The sequence below is a fragment of the Diceros bicornis genome, chromosome 5 (genome assembly GCF_020826845.1).
Source record: "Diceros bicornis minor isolate mBicDic1 chromosome 5, mDicBic1.mat.cur, whole genome shotgun sequence".
Lineage (NCBI taxonomy): Eukaryota > Metazoa > Chordata > Mammalia > Perissodactyla > Rhinocerotidae > Diceros > Diceros bicornis.
Window position 1 is genome coordinate 35,212,787 of NC_080744.1, and position 16,997 is coordinate 35,229,783.

The 16,997-nt window shown below is 39.0% G+C and overlaps 1 protein-coding gene across 9 annotated transcripts in view; it reads right to left on the reverse strand.

The window, feature by feature from the left end:
* Positions 1–16,997, reverse strand: part of MEIS2 (Meis homeobox 2) — a 202,974-nt gene that overhangs the window by 5,286 nt on the left and 180,691 nt on the right. For all 9 annotated transcript variants that reach the window (XM_058541183.1, XM_058541182.1, XM_058541180.1 and 6 more), the window contains one exon: positions 332–390. In XM_058541183.1, the coding sequence (XP_058397166.1) occupies positions 332–390 (59 nt within the window). The remainder of the gene's footprint in view (positions 1–331; positions 391–16,997) is intronic.

Consider the following 16,997-nt stretch of genomic DNA (forward strand, 5'->3'; position numbering starts at 1 on the left):
TGAGAGTGTGCTAATGATTGGATGCAGACAAGCAGTGAGTAATTCCAGAGCTCACAGTCAAATAAACTGCTTGTGGCACTAATACTTGTTCCCAATTACCAATTCAGAAAGAAAATAAAAAGCAGTTTCAGTAGAGTCAGGGTGGGAAATCTCCAATTAGCACCAATTAGTGAAGTTGCTTCCTAGAATGGAATTCTGGGGACATTAAAAAAAAATTCTCCCAGAATGCCTGATGGAAGCGTTTATTTACCAGGTGATGCAACTCCTAACGTATAACTTGATGAGGATTTGTGCCTGTGGGGCATGACTACAGATACCAGTTGAAACTTGCCTGCTCGATTTGACTGGTCAATCATGGGCTGTACTATTCTTCTTCTGGCATTAATAAACCTGAAATAGAACAGAGGAGTCCAGTCATCAGATACAATTTCTGTGCCCTGTGAACACCTTTGCACAAACGCTGCAGAGAATACAATACAGTCAAACATCTACGGAAAATTATCTATTTAATTCAAAGGCCATTTTCCCTTTCAATGTTCAAAAATAGTTGACCGGATCGTCTCCTTCGGTATCTCATAGCCAGCTCAAGGCGGACTTGCTCAGGAGGCTCAGGGAAGGAAAAACGTTTGCCCTGAGAAAACTTCTATTAATTTGCAATTGTGCTTCTGCTTCTTGAACAAGTTGGAATCTGGTTAAAGTTCACAGGCTGGAAGAGTCTTCCTTTCTCCCTGAACTCCCCATCATAGGGAGACCCAGCTTCCCCTGCAGCTGGTCATAAATGGAGACCAGGCTCTGGCACTCCGCTTTCACAAGGTATTGTTAGGTCAGCAAAGCCATCAATTAGGCTGTCTGAAGTTTTATCACCAACACAGCAGTAATAAGTGCTGGCCAGAAAGACTTCTGCTCTTCGGCAACTCCTGCAGTTTAAGCCTGTAAAGTTAGGGGTCATTTAGAGGTCAGTGCCAGCTGGGGGCAGCCTTTCCAGTCTCAGCTGGGACACCCAGGGCAGGGATAAGGTAACTGCCAACCATAAACCCAGCCACCTTTCAACCCACTAGAAAGACAGAGCCTCAGGTACACATGGTTGATATTAGAGCCCAAGAAACGTTTTCAAATCAGGTGGTGGCCGAATCACAGGAATGTAGAGGAGAGGCAGTTATTTCGTGGAGAAGCCTGGATCTAATTTTGTTGGAAATCCAAAAATAAGTGCCTACTTCATGTTACTTTAATGTTTAATAATGCCCATCAAATATTCATGTACAGAGTAAGATGATAAGAAATCTCCTTTATTTCTCCAAATTTAATAAAAACAAAACAATTTTCTACCATTTGCGAGTTACCCTTGTCCCTGTGCATTTAATGACGTGCCTTCCCCACGCATTTGAGCTGATGCGCAGGATTCACTGGCTGTGCACTTTGGTGGGGGGGGGGTAGGGAGCACACAGGAAGGGAGAATACCTAGCATATAGCTAGCTGTTCTTTAAAAATATACCCATTTATGACATTTCTCAATATTTCCAGTTTCAAATCTTAAGTGCAGGGGGACTTAATGATTAATGAGTCCACATGGGGCTGCCGGCAGGAACTGAAAACTCGTTCTTTGAAATTAGCCAGAAAAACTCGAGTGTGTGTTGGCAGCTCTGCGTTCCTACGGAGTTGAAGTCCCCAGCTGAAGTCCCTTCTGAGGAGGACAGCAGCCCACCCTCGTTCAGGCCTCCTGTGAGCACTCTAGTGGGAATACAGTTAGGCTGGAGAATAAGAGCTCAGAGAAAACCAAACGAGTCTTTTGCATACGGTATGTGTTTGCAAAACAATGAACTTCATTACTTAAGAAAGTATAGCTCAGCTGTCAAAAATGTTATACCCCTCTAGGTTTGGAGAAGAAAGTGACAGGCTACAGAGGTAAAAATGAAAGGAGAGTTGAAAGTGCGTATTTCTTCCCACCTGATACGTTAAATGTTGCTGAGGAATATCTGACCTGATAGATCACAAGGCCTTCCAGAAGCATCCCTCAAATCAGAAAAGGGACTTAATTATTTGCTCTTTCCCCACTGCTTTTACTGGGACCAGGGAGTTCCACCCCCAGCAACTCTTTTTATCAGCTGAGATTGAAACCCTTCAAGATGCTCAGGATAGCCGGAGAAACCCTTTCTCTGCTCGAAGTTTCTAATGGAGGACACACATGGCAAGGGTTTCACCTCTTTTTATGTGCTACTAATCCCGGTTTTGTTTTTTCCTATAGGCCAACTCTTTAGGTAAAACGAATTGCTATTTTTTCCCTTTTTAATTTCACCCTTTTACTCTTTTATTATTTACATCTGGAGGTTGTTCCCTTATTTATGTCTTTCTCTCCAGTTCCCCCAAACACTCCCTTACTCACAGAGCTGCAAGGCATCATGGTTCTTAGTTCTCAGCAGGAGAACTCCACACTGTCTTCAAACAAATAATTACTGGGAAGGTTAGAGGTTCACTCAAAGGTCATTTCTTTGGATACTCGTCAGAATGTTTACATTAGTAAAAACGGGGTCCGCTCAAAAGGTTGTTCAATGGGGGATACATAACAATACAGAACATTTAAAAAGCATTCTGTGTGCTAGCAGGTCTTTATAGAAGCGCTGAACTTGGAAATGCCACTCCAGTATTACATTTTCCACTAGTTACCATGGCATGGACTGGATGTTCACTAGCAGTTATGGCGATGGCCTTTCTTTGCCCAGTTCTACTAAACAAATAGGCATAGAAGCCTCTGAAGGTTTTCACTGGATCCTTTTACAAAGAATCATAGAGATTTTGCTTTTTTCACTTGGGTTCCATGTAGCCTCTTTGAATTTTTGTTCTCAAACAATATTTTTGATCCATAGTGCTATATCTTGCCAGATTCATAATTCTACCACATTCTTTCAAATCACACAAAATTTTAAAAACATATGGGCCCCAATTTTTCAGAAATCTCTTAACATACAACTCCTGCCAATTGTCAACTCCCCTGATCTTGAGATGTCTTAGAAACACCATAGATGTTATTATTAAAATTAACAGTTAATGAGTTGACTGTAAGAACACTTTAACACTAAAAAATGGAATGACCTCCTTTACTGATGATCCACAGGTCACTCTTAGAAAACACACTAATGTACATAAAGTGAAGCCATTTGATTATAGACTAAAAAAATCAAACCAGGAGTAATTTTTTTTTCTTTACTATTACTAAGATGAAATTTCCAAATACAGTCTTTCCCCAAAATTACATGACATGAAATTTTTTTCCACTTCCTTTGATCTATATTTTAAAATGACCTTATTCCGTGCTCAAGCAGTAAACAGAATATCAAGTTTTGATTCTACTTAAAATTTGAAGAGTCTAAATTGAAAATCAACTGATCTTCAATCTTTCAAGGTCTAAGCTCCATTCATATGGAAAAATGCAACTCACTGGTTCAAAGACAAAAGACGTGTCTTAAAAAGGCTCAAAAGGTTTCTTGGATATTAAATGGGTCTCACAAAATAACATTTTGATGAGTTAAGTGTAAATGAATCAGACACATATGGATTAAGTTATCCTTGAATTTCACACGGGTTTAAAAAATAAGGGGAAAAGAGGGTCTTGGCAAAAACATTTTGGACTTTGCCAAACCCAAAACATTTGAAAAATTGCTGAAGACATCCAACTAACCAAAATGCAGCAAGCTGCACCCAACTTTAATGAAAACCCCCCACAAGTTATTTCCAATCCAAAGACTGTTAGGTTTTTCATCTGTATCTGATATTAAAAAGTTCTGTAAGTTTTAATGTCATCCCAGAATGATTTTGAAGTTGCGGACATATAATATACTTCTTTATTGGTGCAAACAATTTAACCTGAAATTACAAAGTCTCCTTAGATACTAAATAGCTCTTAAAAACATTCTGAGGTTTGTACAACTTGCGTGTAAAACATGCCATCCATGATAAATGCCATAAATAAAATGTGCTAGTAAGCCTAGTGCCATATCCAGATTTCACTTAGAAAAAAAAAATTTCATTAGCCTCATCGTGACTTTTTTTAAGGGCTACAGATAATTCCATTAGTGATTCCTTAGGGAATGAGTACCCTAAAGTGCACTAGTTCCATTGATTTGTATTGAACACAAAGTTGGTATCCAGGCTCACACAAAAGCTCTGGAGAGTATCTACTGAGACTATCTACTTTCTCACTAAATTCTACTAAAATAGAAAATGCATTAATATGTGTGACTCTTAAAAATTATATACTAAGACTGTTAGCTTAAAAATAACTTAATTATAGAAATAAATTCAATGACTTTCCAAGAATCATGAGGCCTTTCTGAGTCAACTTAGAGATGAAAAAAAGAATATATTAGAAAGAATAAACCCAAGACAACAAAATATCATTGAAATCTCATCTTGCTGTCTTGCTGGAGAGATGTCTCCTGGAGACCTCTCCTTTCCCCAGTCCCCACCTCAATCCCCTATAGAAAAGCCAAATCTTTCAGCTTTGCATACTTTTCTGCAACTGAAATCTGACCATTGAGATTTTTCTTTTAAAGTCTTTTCACTTCAAAGCGTATTTCAGATTGATAGAAGTAGGCTTAGGTATCACTCCTGATTGTTGGTTAATTTCTTTTCCTTCCTTCCTTTCTTTCTTTCCCACTCCTCTTTTTAAATGGCTGATAAATCCCTTCTTTTCCATTCACTAACTTCATGCCACAACTGGTAACCAACTTCTTTCGGCAGCATTCCTTTTGTTAGAAAGTGCAGGCTTCCGTGGAGTCAGCTGGAAAGCTGCCAGCCCTGAACACCGAGGAGGAATGAGAATCCCCGGAAGTGAACTTTTGCATGGATTGGTCTGGTCAAGGAAAGGGGCTGAACTGTTGAAGAGGGACCACATCAATTTGGAAGAGGAGTCGTGGGCAGCTTGGTGACTGGGAACCTGTTAAAAATGAAAACCCTCTGCTTCTCCACTCTCCCCAGCCGTGGGACTCATCAGTGAGGCACTTATTTACAAAGCTTGCTACTCACTGGTGTTTGAAACAATGAAGCCTCAATCTTGGCAAATTACTTATCAAGTTTCTTCATTTTTCCTTAGTTCACAAAAAAAGCAAGTCTTTTTCTGTGTTGTGGTTCTGGCTATAAGAGGAGTTTTCTCAGTAAGATATGTTAAAATGGTTAAATCAGTAAATTACGCAGGTTTAACGCCTTTGAACATGTACTCGGCACATGAACGACTGAGTCATGTCCAAAACATGTATTTCACGGGTGGCCAGACAATGGGTCTTTTCTCACAGACAACTGTGAGCAAAGTAAGGTAAATGAATGAGATTCACGGGTACTTAGGGCCACAATCACAGCTCATAATTAATTTCCCTGAGCTACAGCTTAATTTATAATTTGATAGATACTAGATTTGTCTACAACTCTAAAAACATATGAACTAATACTCATAAATTTACAGTACGAAAACATGATATTAGTCTGGAATCATAAACATTTCGTAGCTTTATGAATATGCCTAGAGTAGTGGTGTGTTCATGCTGACATGAAAGGCCCTGGGCAAAATTACCAAGTAGGTGATGCTTATCTTTGATGACCTTCTACTGTGTTCTTTCAAAATTCTTCCTTTTATGGAATTCTTCTCTAAAGTTATGAGGGCTCACATAGGTTCTTTACTAAAATATTCTACTTTGGGCAAACCCCTCTCAATTATTGTTTCATATTCCAGACTTCTCCATAGAGCAAAGTGATGAAGAGAATGGGCTCATATTCTCTGTCCTTGACTTGCTGTGTGACCTTGGGCAAGTCTACACAGTCTTCTCAGCCTGTTTTTTTTTCCTATCTATAAACCGGGGCAATAGTTGGGCCCAGATTGTTTTGAGGATTAAGGGAGATATTGTATGTAAAATCCTTGGCATGGTGCCTGGCATAGTAAGGGCTCATTAAATGTTAGCTTACACTCAAAATGCACCTATCCAGGGGCCGGCCCGGTGGCGCAAGCGGTTAAGTGCGCGCGCTATGCTGCGGCGGCCCGGGGTTCGCTGGTTCGGATCCCGGGCGCGCACCGACGCACTGCCTGGTAAGCCATGCTGTGGCGGCGTTCCATATAAAGTGGAGGAGGATGGGCACGGATGTTAGCCCAGGGCCGTCTTCCTCAGCAAAAAAAGAAGAGGATTGGCGGATGTTAGCTCAGGGCTGATCTCCTCACAAAAAAAAAAAAAAAAAAAAAAAAAAAAAAATGCACCTATCCAATGTCCCCTCCTAAAGAGCCCTGTTCTCTCATAGGTAATAATTAAGACTAGGTGGGTGACTATTAAGCAAATCCATGATGAGTTGATAAGAGGGTAATAATGTGTTGTACCTCTACAAGTAGCATGTGTCCGTGTGGTAGGGTCTTTCCCTAGATCACAGCTAATCCAAATGCATAATGCCTTGGTGGAGACTTTAGACCCTGGAGCAGGCGTCTGCTGGAGAGCTGGGTAGTGGGGCAAGCTATTTTGGAATCACATTCTAAATGGTTCTCTAGATCCTTACAACTCTAAGTGTGTTCCATGGACCAACCACATCGACATCATCTCGAGCTTGTTGGAACTGCAAAAATACGGTAGTCCCTGGCACTACTGAATCTGAATCAGTATTTTAAGAGATCTCCAGGTGATCTACGCACGTTTAAGTTGGAAAGGTCCTGCTCTAGATCACATCCCAAATAGATGATCTAGTACTCTGCCTAAGAATAGAAACTCGCAAAGATCAAGTTCTATTCGTGAACGTTAGCTATGAGAATGTACATATTACTCTCTTTAGTTATCTTGGATCTAAAGAGTCTTTCGATCACTTGCCTTAGACAACACACAGTTTGTAATAATTTAATTCATTTTAATCCATCTGTACCTTCTAAAGGAAAAGTTGGGCCAATAAAATGTTTTTGTGGAAACTGTTCTCTCTCAGGAGTGGATAGGAGGAAGACGGTAGATTTCTCCCTTTGTAATTCTGTACTGTTTGAGTTTTTAATAATAAGTATGATCATTTTTATAATTAAAAAATTTTTAAAGGTGACCTGGAGAATTTGGCATCTTATTTGACTAAGGCTCATATGGCCAATAGTAGAGACTTTTTAATAAAAGCATTTGAGAAATTTTCTCTAAAATAGGGAATTATCTTTTATTTCCTTTATAATACTGAGCAACAATAAACACTATTCTGTAAGTATAATCACACCCGATGGCTCGTAACAAAACATCCCAGCAGGTTATGATTTTGAAGCACTGTTACTCTTACAGAATGCCATCAGATTATTCATACGTGGCTATTTATCATGCACTATAAAAGTGATCTTTCAAAGCTACTTGAAAGCAAGGGAGGAGAAAATACACAAACTTCCTTAGCTATTCATATCTAGGATCTATCCTCTTAAAGATAAAATACTAAGTCAATAGACATAAGTTGTAATATATTACCTCATCCTGTACATGATTTATTGCAGAAGGAAATCAACTAGAAACTGAATTACTTTGAAGGTTTTACTACTGACATTAAAATTCCAGATCTGTATACCTATACACCTTATAGTGCTTCTGCAGACAACTTTTTGCAGACATGGAAGATACATCCACAACTTTACTCAATTCTATCAGCATAAAAGCAGGAGTAATCATTTTCAAATTGCCAGTTACCAATTACTGTTCATCTACCTGAACACCATAGCCTGACTGAGCTTTGAAAAATCAACCAGTCACTTGGTAATCAGTTACATACATTTTAGCCAATTCTCATTATGATCCTAGCCATTTACTAATTCACTCTAAGAGGAAAAGATTCCGACAAATCTAGTGTCTTTTTAGCTTTCATGATCACCTTTGATTGAAGTATTAATTCTCTATCCTACTTCTCCGTGAAACCACCTAAGCATTAACTTGCCAAAAATGCACCAAGCTGTTTAGCAATTATGTATTAGATATGTTTGAGGAAATCAAGGTGCACTCACATGCCCTGTACTATGGATATCTCTCTGATTAGCTTGTCATCTGCTCGGAAGAAGATGTAGGTTGATTCTCCCATATAGTCTAGCAGGCCAGCTGTTAGCTGCCTGTCAAGCCCTCAAGTGGACAAGTAGTCCAGGAGCAAAAATGTCACTCCTTTGATCTGGCAAGGAGCAGCTGCTGATTTATAGAGTAGGACTTTGTTCTTCCGTTCTATTTTACTTTCTTTCCTAAGGCAGAACCACAAAATCCAGGAGAAAAAAAAAGTGCCGTTCCCAGCAACATCAACAAGCTCTGACAACTGCAACAGGGTTTTTCTTGGCCCTAACAAAGCTCTCAGGCATCTCCTTTGACGCTCACCTTTCCCCCCCTCTCCCCCCCACGCACCATTTTTTGCAATGCAGTAGTTATTGTTTAATTCAGCTTCTGTAAATGGAATGGACTGTGGCCAGCAAGCCTGGGGCATAAACACACCTGTATGAAAGAAGCCTTATTGTAGCAACCATCTACAAGTAAGCTCGCATGAACTACGCGTTCCTGAGTTCAGAAAGAATGCCCCATTTTTCCTGACAGCAAATTTTACCCTAAGTGAGTTTCTATTTTTGGTGCCACAAACCTATGATGACCAGATTTGAAGTCTTCCCTCTCCAGTGGCATTACACTCTTTAAATCAAAGAGAGAAAAGGATTAGATTTTTTTAAATCTGTGAGCAAACAGATCCATCAAAAGTATTTATCCACTGTCTATAATATCAATCATTAAAAGCTGAACTACACATCCAGAAAGGCTTTAGCAAATGCAATATCAAAGATGCCATAATGTTGATTTCATTATCACTAATTTATACTGACATAGGCTTCCCTGAGTAACATATAAGGAAAAAAAATCAACAATAAAATCTACATAAACCATATGCATTATCTTGCTAAGAATTAAACTGGTTTCATACACATGATTCTGTTCTCAATGGATAAATCTGTCAGGTCAGAGATGCCCTGTCAACCAAGTGGAACACAGAGCAATGTGGCCTTGAGATAAACTGAGGAGTTATCAGCCATATGTATGTATGTATATGTATGTGTGTAGGTATATATACACACATGTATGTATATGTATGTGTGTGGGTATATATACACACACGCATACACACATATATGTATATGCATGTGCATGCAAACACACACACACACCAGGCAATAAACTTTGCCAGAGATTAATACTTGGCTAGGTTTTCTGTGCTGCTGCTGGAGAAAGGGTGATAAGGATATATATATATATGTATATATATTAGAGATAGAGACATCAGTTCTAAAATATTTCACCACATAGGTCACATAGTTCAAAGACAGGAATTTTGTGGGTGGTGGGAACGCTGAAAACAAAGGAGAAAAGAACAGTTAAGAAAAATCCTTACTTCTACTCTGTCATGCCATATTCTAGTGTTTGTTCTCTTCCCCTCTTTCTCACTTTCCATGGCCAGCAGAGATTTTTCCCAGTCTCATTTCTTGCTTTGTCCTACCTTGCCCCTTGGTCAGTCAAAAGTTACTAGGGCCCACCTCCTCAATATTAAAAGAATTGCACCAGTAGCTGCTTTCTCTGGGAGGGTGTGTGTATCCCAGGGAGAGACTGGGTTCCAGAGTGGGGAGAACAGGGGGCAGGAAGGGAAAGCAAGGTGTAGAGAAGAGGAGCAGGGATGAGGTAAGGCCTATGTTCATCCTTTTTCTGTGCTAAAAAAATTAGAGTGAATAATTTTTAAGGTGCATGGTAATCTGTACGTGTGTCACACGTTGATAAGTTTCACATATTCTATACTTAAAAAAAGACAAGTTTAGTGACAAAATATGACAAGGTCATATATAATAAGAAATTATATGTAACATAAATGTATAATTACATGACTCTCTCCACGTAGATATTTAAAATTTTGAAAACGCAGTTTATGTAAAAATTTTTACTCTTCATACCCATAGAAACAAACTGAAAATCACAATTTGGTAATACATAATAACTGCAAATCAACACAGTCCACACTCAGTAAATAAGTGTGATGGAGTCGATTAAAAAAGTCAGATGGAGGTAAATCACTGAAATCGTGGAGGAGGAAAGTTAAACCAGCTGAAAAGAGCATAGAACATTAGAAAGGAAGGCAGTACGGAAGTGGCATGCGCGAAGATACGACGGCAGAACACGGCTGTTCTTGCGCAAGGAAGAGAGAAAGAACTGAATTTAGACTGGCTCTTGGTTTTGGTCTGGAAAAGATGGCTAGGGTTAACAGGCTGGTGGAGGTTCTTTTTTTTTCTCCCCAGCTGCCTTGAGATATAATTAACATATAACATTGTGTAAGTTTAAGGTATATAATGTGTTGACTTGATAGATTTATATGTTGCAAAATGATTACCACCATAGTATTAGCTAACACTTCCATCATGTCACGTAATTACCATTTCTTTTTTGTGGTGAGAACATTTAAGATCTACTCTCTTAGCAACTTTCAAGTACGTAGGACAGTATTATTAACTATAGTCACCATGCTGTGCATTCGATCGTTCAGAACTTATTCCTCTTCTAACTGGAAGTTTGTACCTTACCAACATCTCCCCATTTCCCCCATTGGTGGAGGTTCTTGAGTGACAAGTTGAATCCCTGAAATTCCTGAATAGTGGAAAGATAAAATAAAATATGGTGCTTGGGGAAGATCTATTCCAAGAGCTATCTATAGGATGCACTGATGAGAAGGCAGAACCTGAGAAAGTCGAAAGCTATTGTCTGATCTAAGTAGAAAAGAGAAATAAAGTGAACCCAGATTAAGGTGGTAGAAATGAAAAAGCAATACATTTGGCTTGGAGAATTGCTGATGAATTGTGCTTAGATGGCAAAGACGAGATAAAAATATCAAAGATATTAAGAGGATAAACCTGAGCATCTATGTTTGGTGTGTTATGGTAGACAGTCGAGGAAAACTGGAAATTGAGAAGGAATTCCTATTTACTGTGGTGAGGAGAGGCCAACTCAATTTTCCAAACGTTACCTTTGCGTCGACAGTGGGGCTTTCAGGCTGACTAGCTATGCAGGCCACTCAAGATGAGAGACAAAAGAAGAGTGAAGGGTTAGAAAGAAGTGACTTTAACTTCAAAACCCTCTAATCTCTTCCAAACTCCAAAACTACATGAACATTCCAGAGCTGTGACAACAAGGATAATAAACCACATGGTTACTTCCAAAAAAATTACTTTCTCTTCATGTATCCTCTATATTTTACAAAGTCCTCTATCTAATAATGGCTGGCCAAGTCAACTGTCAGTAAAAACCTCTGTGGCTATGGCTTTCTTTCTGTTAGGTCCTGTTTATTTTTTCTTCTAATTCTGAGAGAACTGGTATGACTAGGTTTAGAGGCTGATGGTAATAACATACCTGCCACACTGTGTATTGCTACACAAGTTGTGTTCCACTCCATACTTAATCATGGAATTTACTAGCGAGTTTATATATAAGAGACTGTATATTTTTAAGCAATAGCATAAGACAATCTAGGGTGGGTTTTCTTTAGGTAGTGACAACTAATTTAGAAGAGAATTGATAGGACAGAGTGTTACATTTAAAAGGGACGCCATTAAGTGTGATGGCTTCCAAATTGTGTCCTCCTTTCAAAACATATTTTTCTTTTTAAATGGGCTTTTAAGGTGAAAAATATAGCACTTCACCCAAAATGGTGTGGAAACAAATGGTTCTCAAGTCTCTATTCTTCAACTCAGTCCAAACTACCCCAACACCAGCAATCTAAAACCACTTGGTGTTTGGAGGGAAGGTGCTATGCATGTGAATGTCCCCGTGGCCCTTTCATTTGTCTGTGGGGCTTCTTTTTCTAAAGCAGCAGGGAGACTTCAGAAGACCAGCTTGGCATGCCAGCAGTGTTTGGATGGACCAGGCTCTTATCCTTCTTTCAATTCTCCTGCTGGTTTAAAAGAAAAGATGTGGCAGAAGATACATGTGGAAGGTGGCAACATTCTTAGGGCCCTTTATCAATAGCACTACTTTCTTTAAACTGTAGCTTGGTCTCTTGTTTAACAGGCTGAGATTTTAGCACTTTTAAAGGGAACCATAAGTGAGAAATCTCCTAGGTGTTAAGCTTTAGAGTGGCTTCAACCCAAAATACGAAAAAATGAGATTAAAACACAGAAAGTCAAGTAATATTAAGAAAAAGATTCAACAAACAAAATATCATAAATATGCATATATCTTACAGTCTCTCTGTTTAAACCAAATGCTATTTAACCAGTTTATATTGGCAACTAGCACAGGTGCCAAAGAAAAAAAAATCAAAGATCTAAAAATTTTAAAATCACTTTAAATAAACTACCGTTCTAACAGCTATACATCTAACAATAATCTTTAAAAATTATGAAGACATATTATGTCAAGAAGCAAAAAAAAAAATCTATTCACAAACATATGACTTAATGTCCTCACATTTGTGATGTTCAAACATCAAAGACCAAATTCCAAATAAAATTTCCTGACTGCCTTTTCTTAATAACAAATTAAACATATTTTACTTTGATTTGACAGCCAGGTAGCATTCTGTATCTTCTCCAGAGATGTTATATGCAGTCTTCCCAATGTGACGGTATTATTACCCACAAAATTTTTAGCATCATCTCGTAATCATAAAAGGCATAAAATACATCTTTATAAATCAGAAGAGACTTAGCAAACCAGCAGTTATGCCACTGCTGCTTTAGTCCTTAAATATTTTAGCTTTAGAGGGTTAGTGGATTTTTTTCCCCAATTTGCAATGGATTCATCCCTGCAAATGATGAATAAAGACATCAACCTTCGATTCTGACATTCCACACAAAGCTACAATCTCCAACCGACAAAGAAGCAAACACCTTGTACTGCAATTTGAAAGAATTTTTAGAGCATATTCATATTTCACATTTATCAGAATTTCCTAAAGTGGTTTAACTTAACTATTAGAAATAGAAATGATGACATTTGAATTATCTCCATTTTCACAGAAAGATAAAGTAACATCATCATCTATCAAAAAATAATTTCATTTTGAAATTGGTTTAACTGCCACAGATTCTTACTTTGGAGTCAAGTAATGTACAAATAAACAAAAAGGCAATTAGCAAGTATAAAGTTAATATGCTAACTAACTAGGAACACACTATTCCTTCTGTCTGGGACTGCCTTTCTCCCATGGCCGTCTGGTCAACACACTCTTCAAAATTCTTATCAGAGAATATCTGTTTCAGGTAACTTCCCTGGTTCCACCATCTGAGTAACAAGCACTTCCCCAGTCAGTAGCCCCTAGATAATATGCCCATCACAGCATTTGTTCAATACCACCATCACAATTTACTTGTCTAGCTTCCCACCAGATAGCCTTAGAGAGTAGGGACCACATCTTAATTCTATGTTATTGCAACTGTGTCAAGCATATAGTACATTCTCAATAAAATGTTGGGTGAATGAATAACTGAATGAATGAGTGAAAATAGTGTTTCTCCATCTTGGAAATAATGTAGAATTGAGAATAGAAGAGCCCATAGGGATTTTCTTGTCCTCATTTTACAAGTGGCAGAGCTGAATCCCTGATGAAATGATTTTCCCTAGAGTGGGACAGAGCTAAGATGGGAAATAACTCTGGCTTCCTGGCCCTGGTCTAGTTATCTTTGCACTCAAAAACAACTAAAGATACAGACTAGAGGCATTAGTGTAAAGGTGTGGATCCATCTGGGTATTAGGAGCACGAGGCAAATCTTGGGTGTGGGGCGGGGGAAGGAAGAGGAGGACTTGACTTGGTAGAAAGTGGGCATCAGACTTTTCTAGGCTGGGGAACACATGATATAGTCAGTTATATTGGAGCATGATAAGTTCAGTTGACTCAAGAGGAGAGAATAAGCTGGGCGTAATGGGAACTGAGGTCGATGAAGTATTATGGTATGTATGTGTCTGTGTGAAAGTGTGTGTTGGGACAGAGGAATAGTGAGGAGGAAATGAAGGAGGAAGATTTGTGAGATGGAGAGAGGAAAAGAGAATAGGAAACTTCCTCAAAATCTTTTTGTCTCATTATATCTTTCTAAGGAAGTTTTCCCCAAATTGCGCTCTGAGAGACACTACTGTCAATAGGTGTTTCTCCAAAATAGGGGTAGCAGGTCAGATAAATGCAGGGAAACAACATTAAGTGAAACAAAGTGAGGACGCTTTCTTTGCCGCAGATTTTGTCAGCCTTTAATAGGCTGGAATATATTATGACTCTCTAAGAAGGAGTGATGGTACAAATCAATTTCTACCTCAGTTATGAAGATTTTGAGGGGCACTAGGGTTCCGAGGATTTGAAAAAAAAAAAAATGAAGCAGCATACTGGTTTTTAACTGAAATTGTATGTTTAAACCATTTATCAACTTGAAAATATGATTTCCATCTTCAATTTCCCCAAGTCAGACTCAGAGATGGAGAACCATTTGTAGGGCTCTTGTTTTATATCTTCCCTGTTCATAAACCCACCTCCCATGATTATTACAAAACCAGGCTACTCCACAGACCTCTGACTCTAAAAATGTGCTGGCTGAAAATGTTCTTTAGAATTTTTTTAGCTCAAAGGTAACTTGATCATTAGGGGACGATTTTAGGCTGGGATGTTCTCTCTAACCTTTCCTTTTTCCCACTTTTCTCATATTTTCCCACTCAATGAAATATTAAAAAAAAAATACACAAGCAGAAGTCAGCATTGGGTATTTTGCTACATATGCCTAAAATTTCTGCTTCAGAATGACTCTTAGAAACTGGAGACTAATCTTAAACGTAAGATAATTTCTTTTTGCAACACCGTCTGTACTGTTCATTAATCAGAACTGTGATTGGGTTGTGGTCATCTAACTTTAGCATGTCTATTACATGTGTTGGAGACTTATGTATATGGAGGGTGGGAGATGGGGAGGAAAGAGAGAGAGAGACAGAGACAGAGACAAGGTGGTGGGGTTGGCACATTAAGGGGAAGAAGAAATGAGAAGGGGAAAGAGATGGGAAAAGAGAAAGTGCTGCCTTAGATAAAGTACATCAAATGCCCCCCCCCACCCCACATCAATTCCGCTTTCTTGTTTACAGAGTGTACAAGTACAAAATCAGCTTTTACTTATAACTGTGTTAAATACCACCTGCCTGCCCTCTGAACCTCGCTGTCCCGGGATGAGGCCAGCGCGGTGAAGGGCTCCGCGTCTATAAGCAATCCTGTCATTCAGGCTAACAGCAGCGATTCACTCACAGGAGGCAAAAATGACTCAATTGTTGGGCTTATTGACTCCAGGGAGCACAGCTACTGTATCATTACCATGGAGTGCAAACACCCTGAGCTCTGTTTTGGTCCACTTAAAATTACTATTTGCTGTGAAGGATTGGCAAAGCAATTCTTAAAATGATGGGGGTAAAAGTCAGGCAAGCGCCATTACGGGCTTTTCCTTCCGTTGAAGCAGAAGTCAGCAGCACGGGACTCCTTCTCAGCCTGACTCACTTATTTAACCTTTTGTTCACTTTGCCATATTAACATATATTAACTGGCTATATAAGCCCTAGGGGGGATGACAACCTCATGATGAAATTATGGTTCCATTTTCACGGGCAACTTCTCCTTGGGTGGAAATTAAACCCCAATATAAATACATTTTAGGTCTGTACAGAATTGAGGAGAATTGCCAAAAAACAAATGCTGCAGCACGGTCCTGCAAAGACCACAGCAACCATGGAGTGGTCGGGTAAATTATACACTAGAGGAACTATTTGAAAAACCAAATAAATTTAATTAAAGAAGTTACAAAATTATTTTCCCGTCTCTTATCTACTCCCCTCGGTTAATATCCATGACATACTGATGTTGCATAATTGCTCTTATGGAATGCTGCAGCTCAGAGCCATAATGAGCTGCCTTTGCACAAAGGCAGCAAAAGTGGTTTCCCTACAGAGTTATCTTCTCAATTATTTATACTTGCAACACTTTCACATAATGGCAGTTTTAAAATCAAACAAACAAAGCAAACCCTACAATAAAGGAAAGAGACAAGAAGGTGCAGGGACCTTTTCCCTTCTTTTTGAACACCAGAAGGGATAGGCGACCACATAAAGTCAACGGAATTTGGTGCCTCAAAAAGTCCTCGAGACCAGATGACATCAAAGCATTTGAGATTGCCACCTTGATGAGGGATTAAACCAGTTCTGCGTACCCACCTTGCTTTTAGTCTGTCATATCCAAATATATAAAGGAACACAAACTTCATTTTTCCCTTTTACAAGTTTGTCTTTGAAAATTCCTAACCAGAAGACTTGCTCCCCACCCCAACTCCTGACAAAAAATGTGTGCAACTGTCAAAATGATGTCAGTGTAAACAGAAAATGGTAGTGTGTGTCACAGTTGTCCCCCAGGGGGGCTTGCCAGGTTTTATTGTGCTTGTTTCCACTGTCCACACCTGCCTTTGGTTAACCACTCAAAAACTTATACACAAAAGGGGAAAAGCTACTTCATAGTTATACTACATACGGATACACAAAATAACGCAAAGGTTATATTTAGATAGTAGGGCAAAATGACAATGCTATTTCTAATATTTAATTTTTGAATCTCTTTCCAATGAACTGTTTACTGCTACCATCAAGCTCTGATTTATTTTATTTATTTATTTATTTTGCTGACGAAGATTTGCCCTGAGCTAACATCTGTTGCCAATCTTCCTGTTTTTTTTTTGCTTGAGGAATATTGGCCCTGAGCTAACATCTGTGCCAATCTTCCTTTATTTTGTATGTGGGATGCCACCAAAGTGTGGCTGACAAGTGGTGTAGGTCCACGCCTGGGATTGGAACCCTTGAAACCCAGGCTGCTGAAGCAGAGTGCACTGAACTTAACCACTAGGCGATGGGGCTGGCCCCAAGCTCTGACTTATTTTGTTCCCAGCACCTAGTGCAATAGCCTGTCCAGAGTAGATGCTCAATAAATGTCAGCCAGGTTATTTTTCCAAGTTAATCCATAGT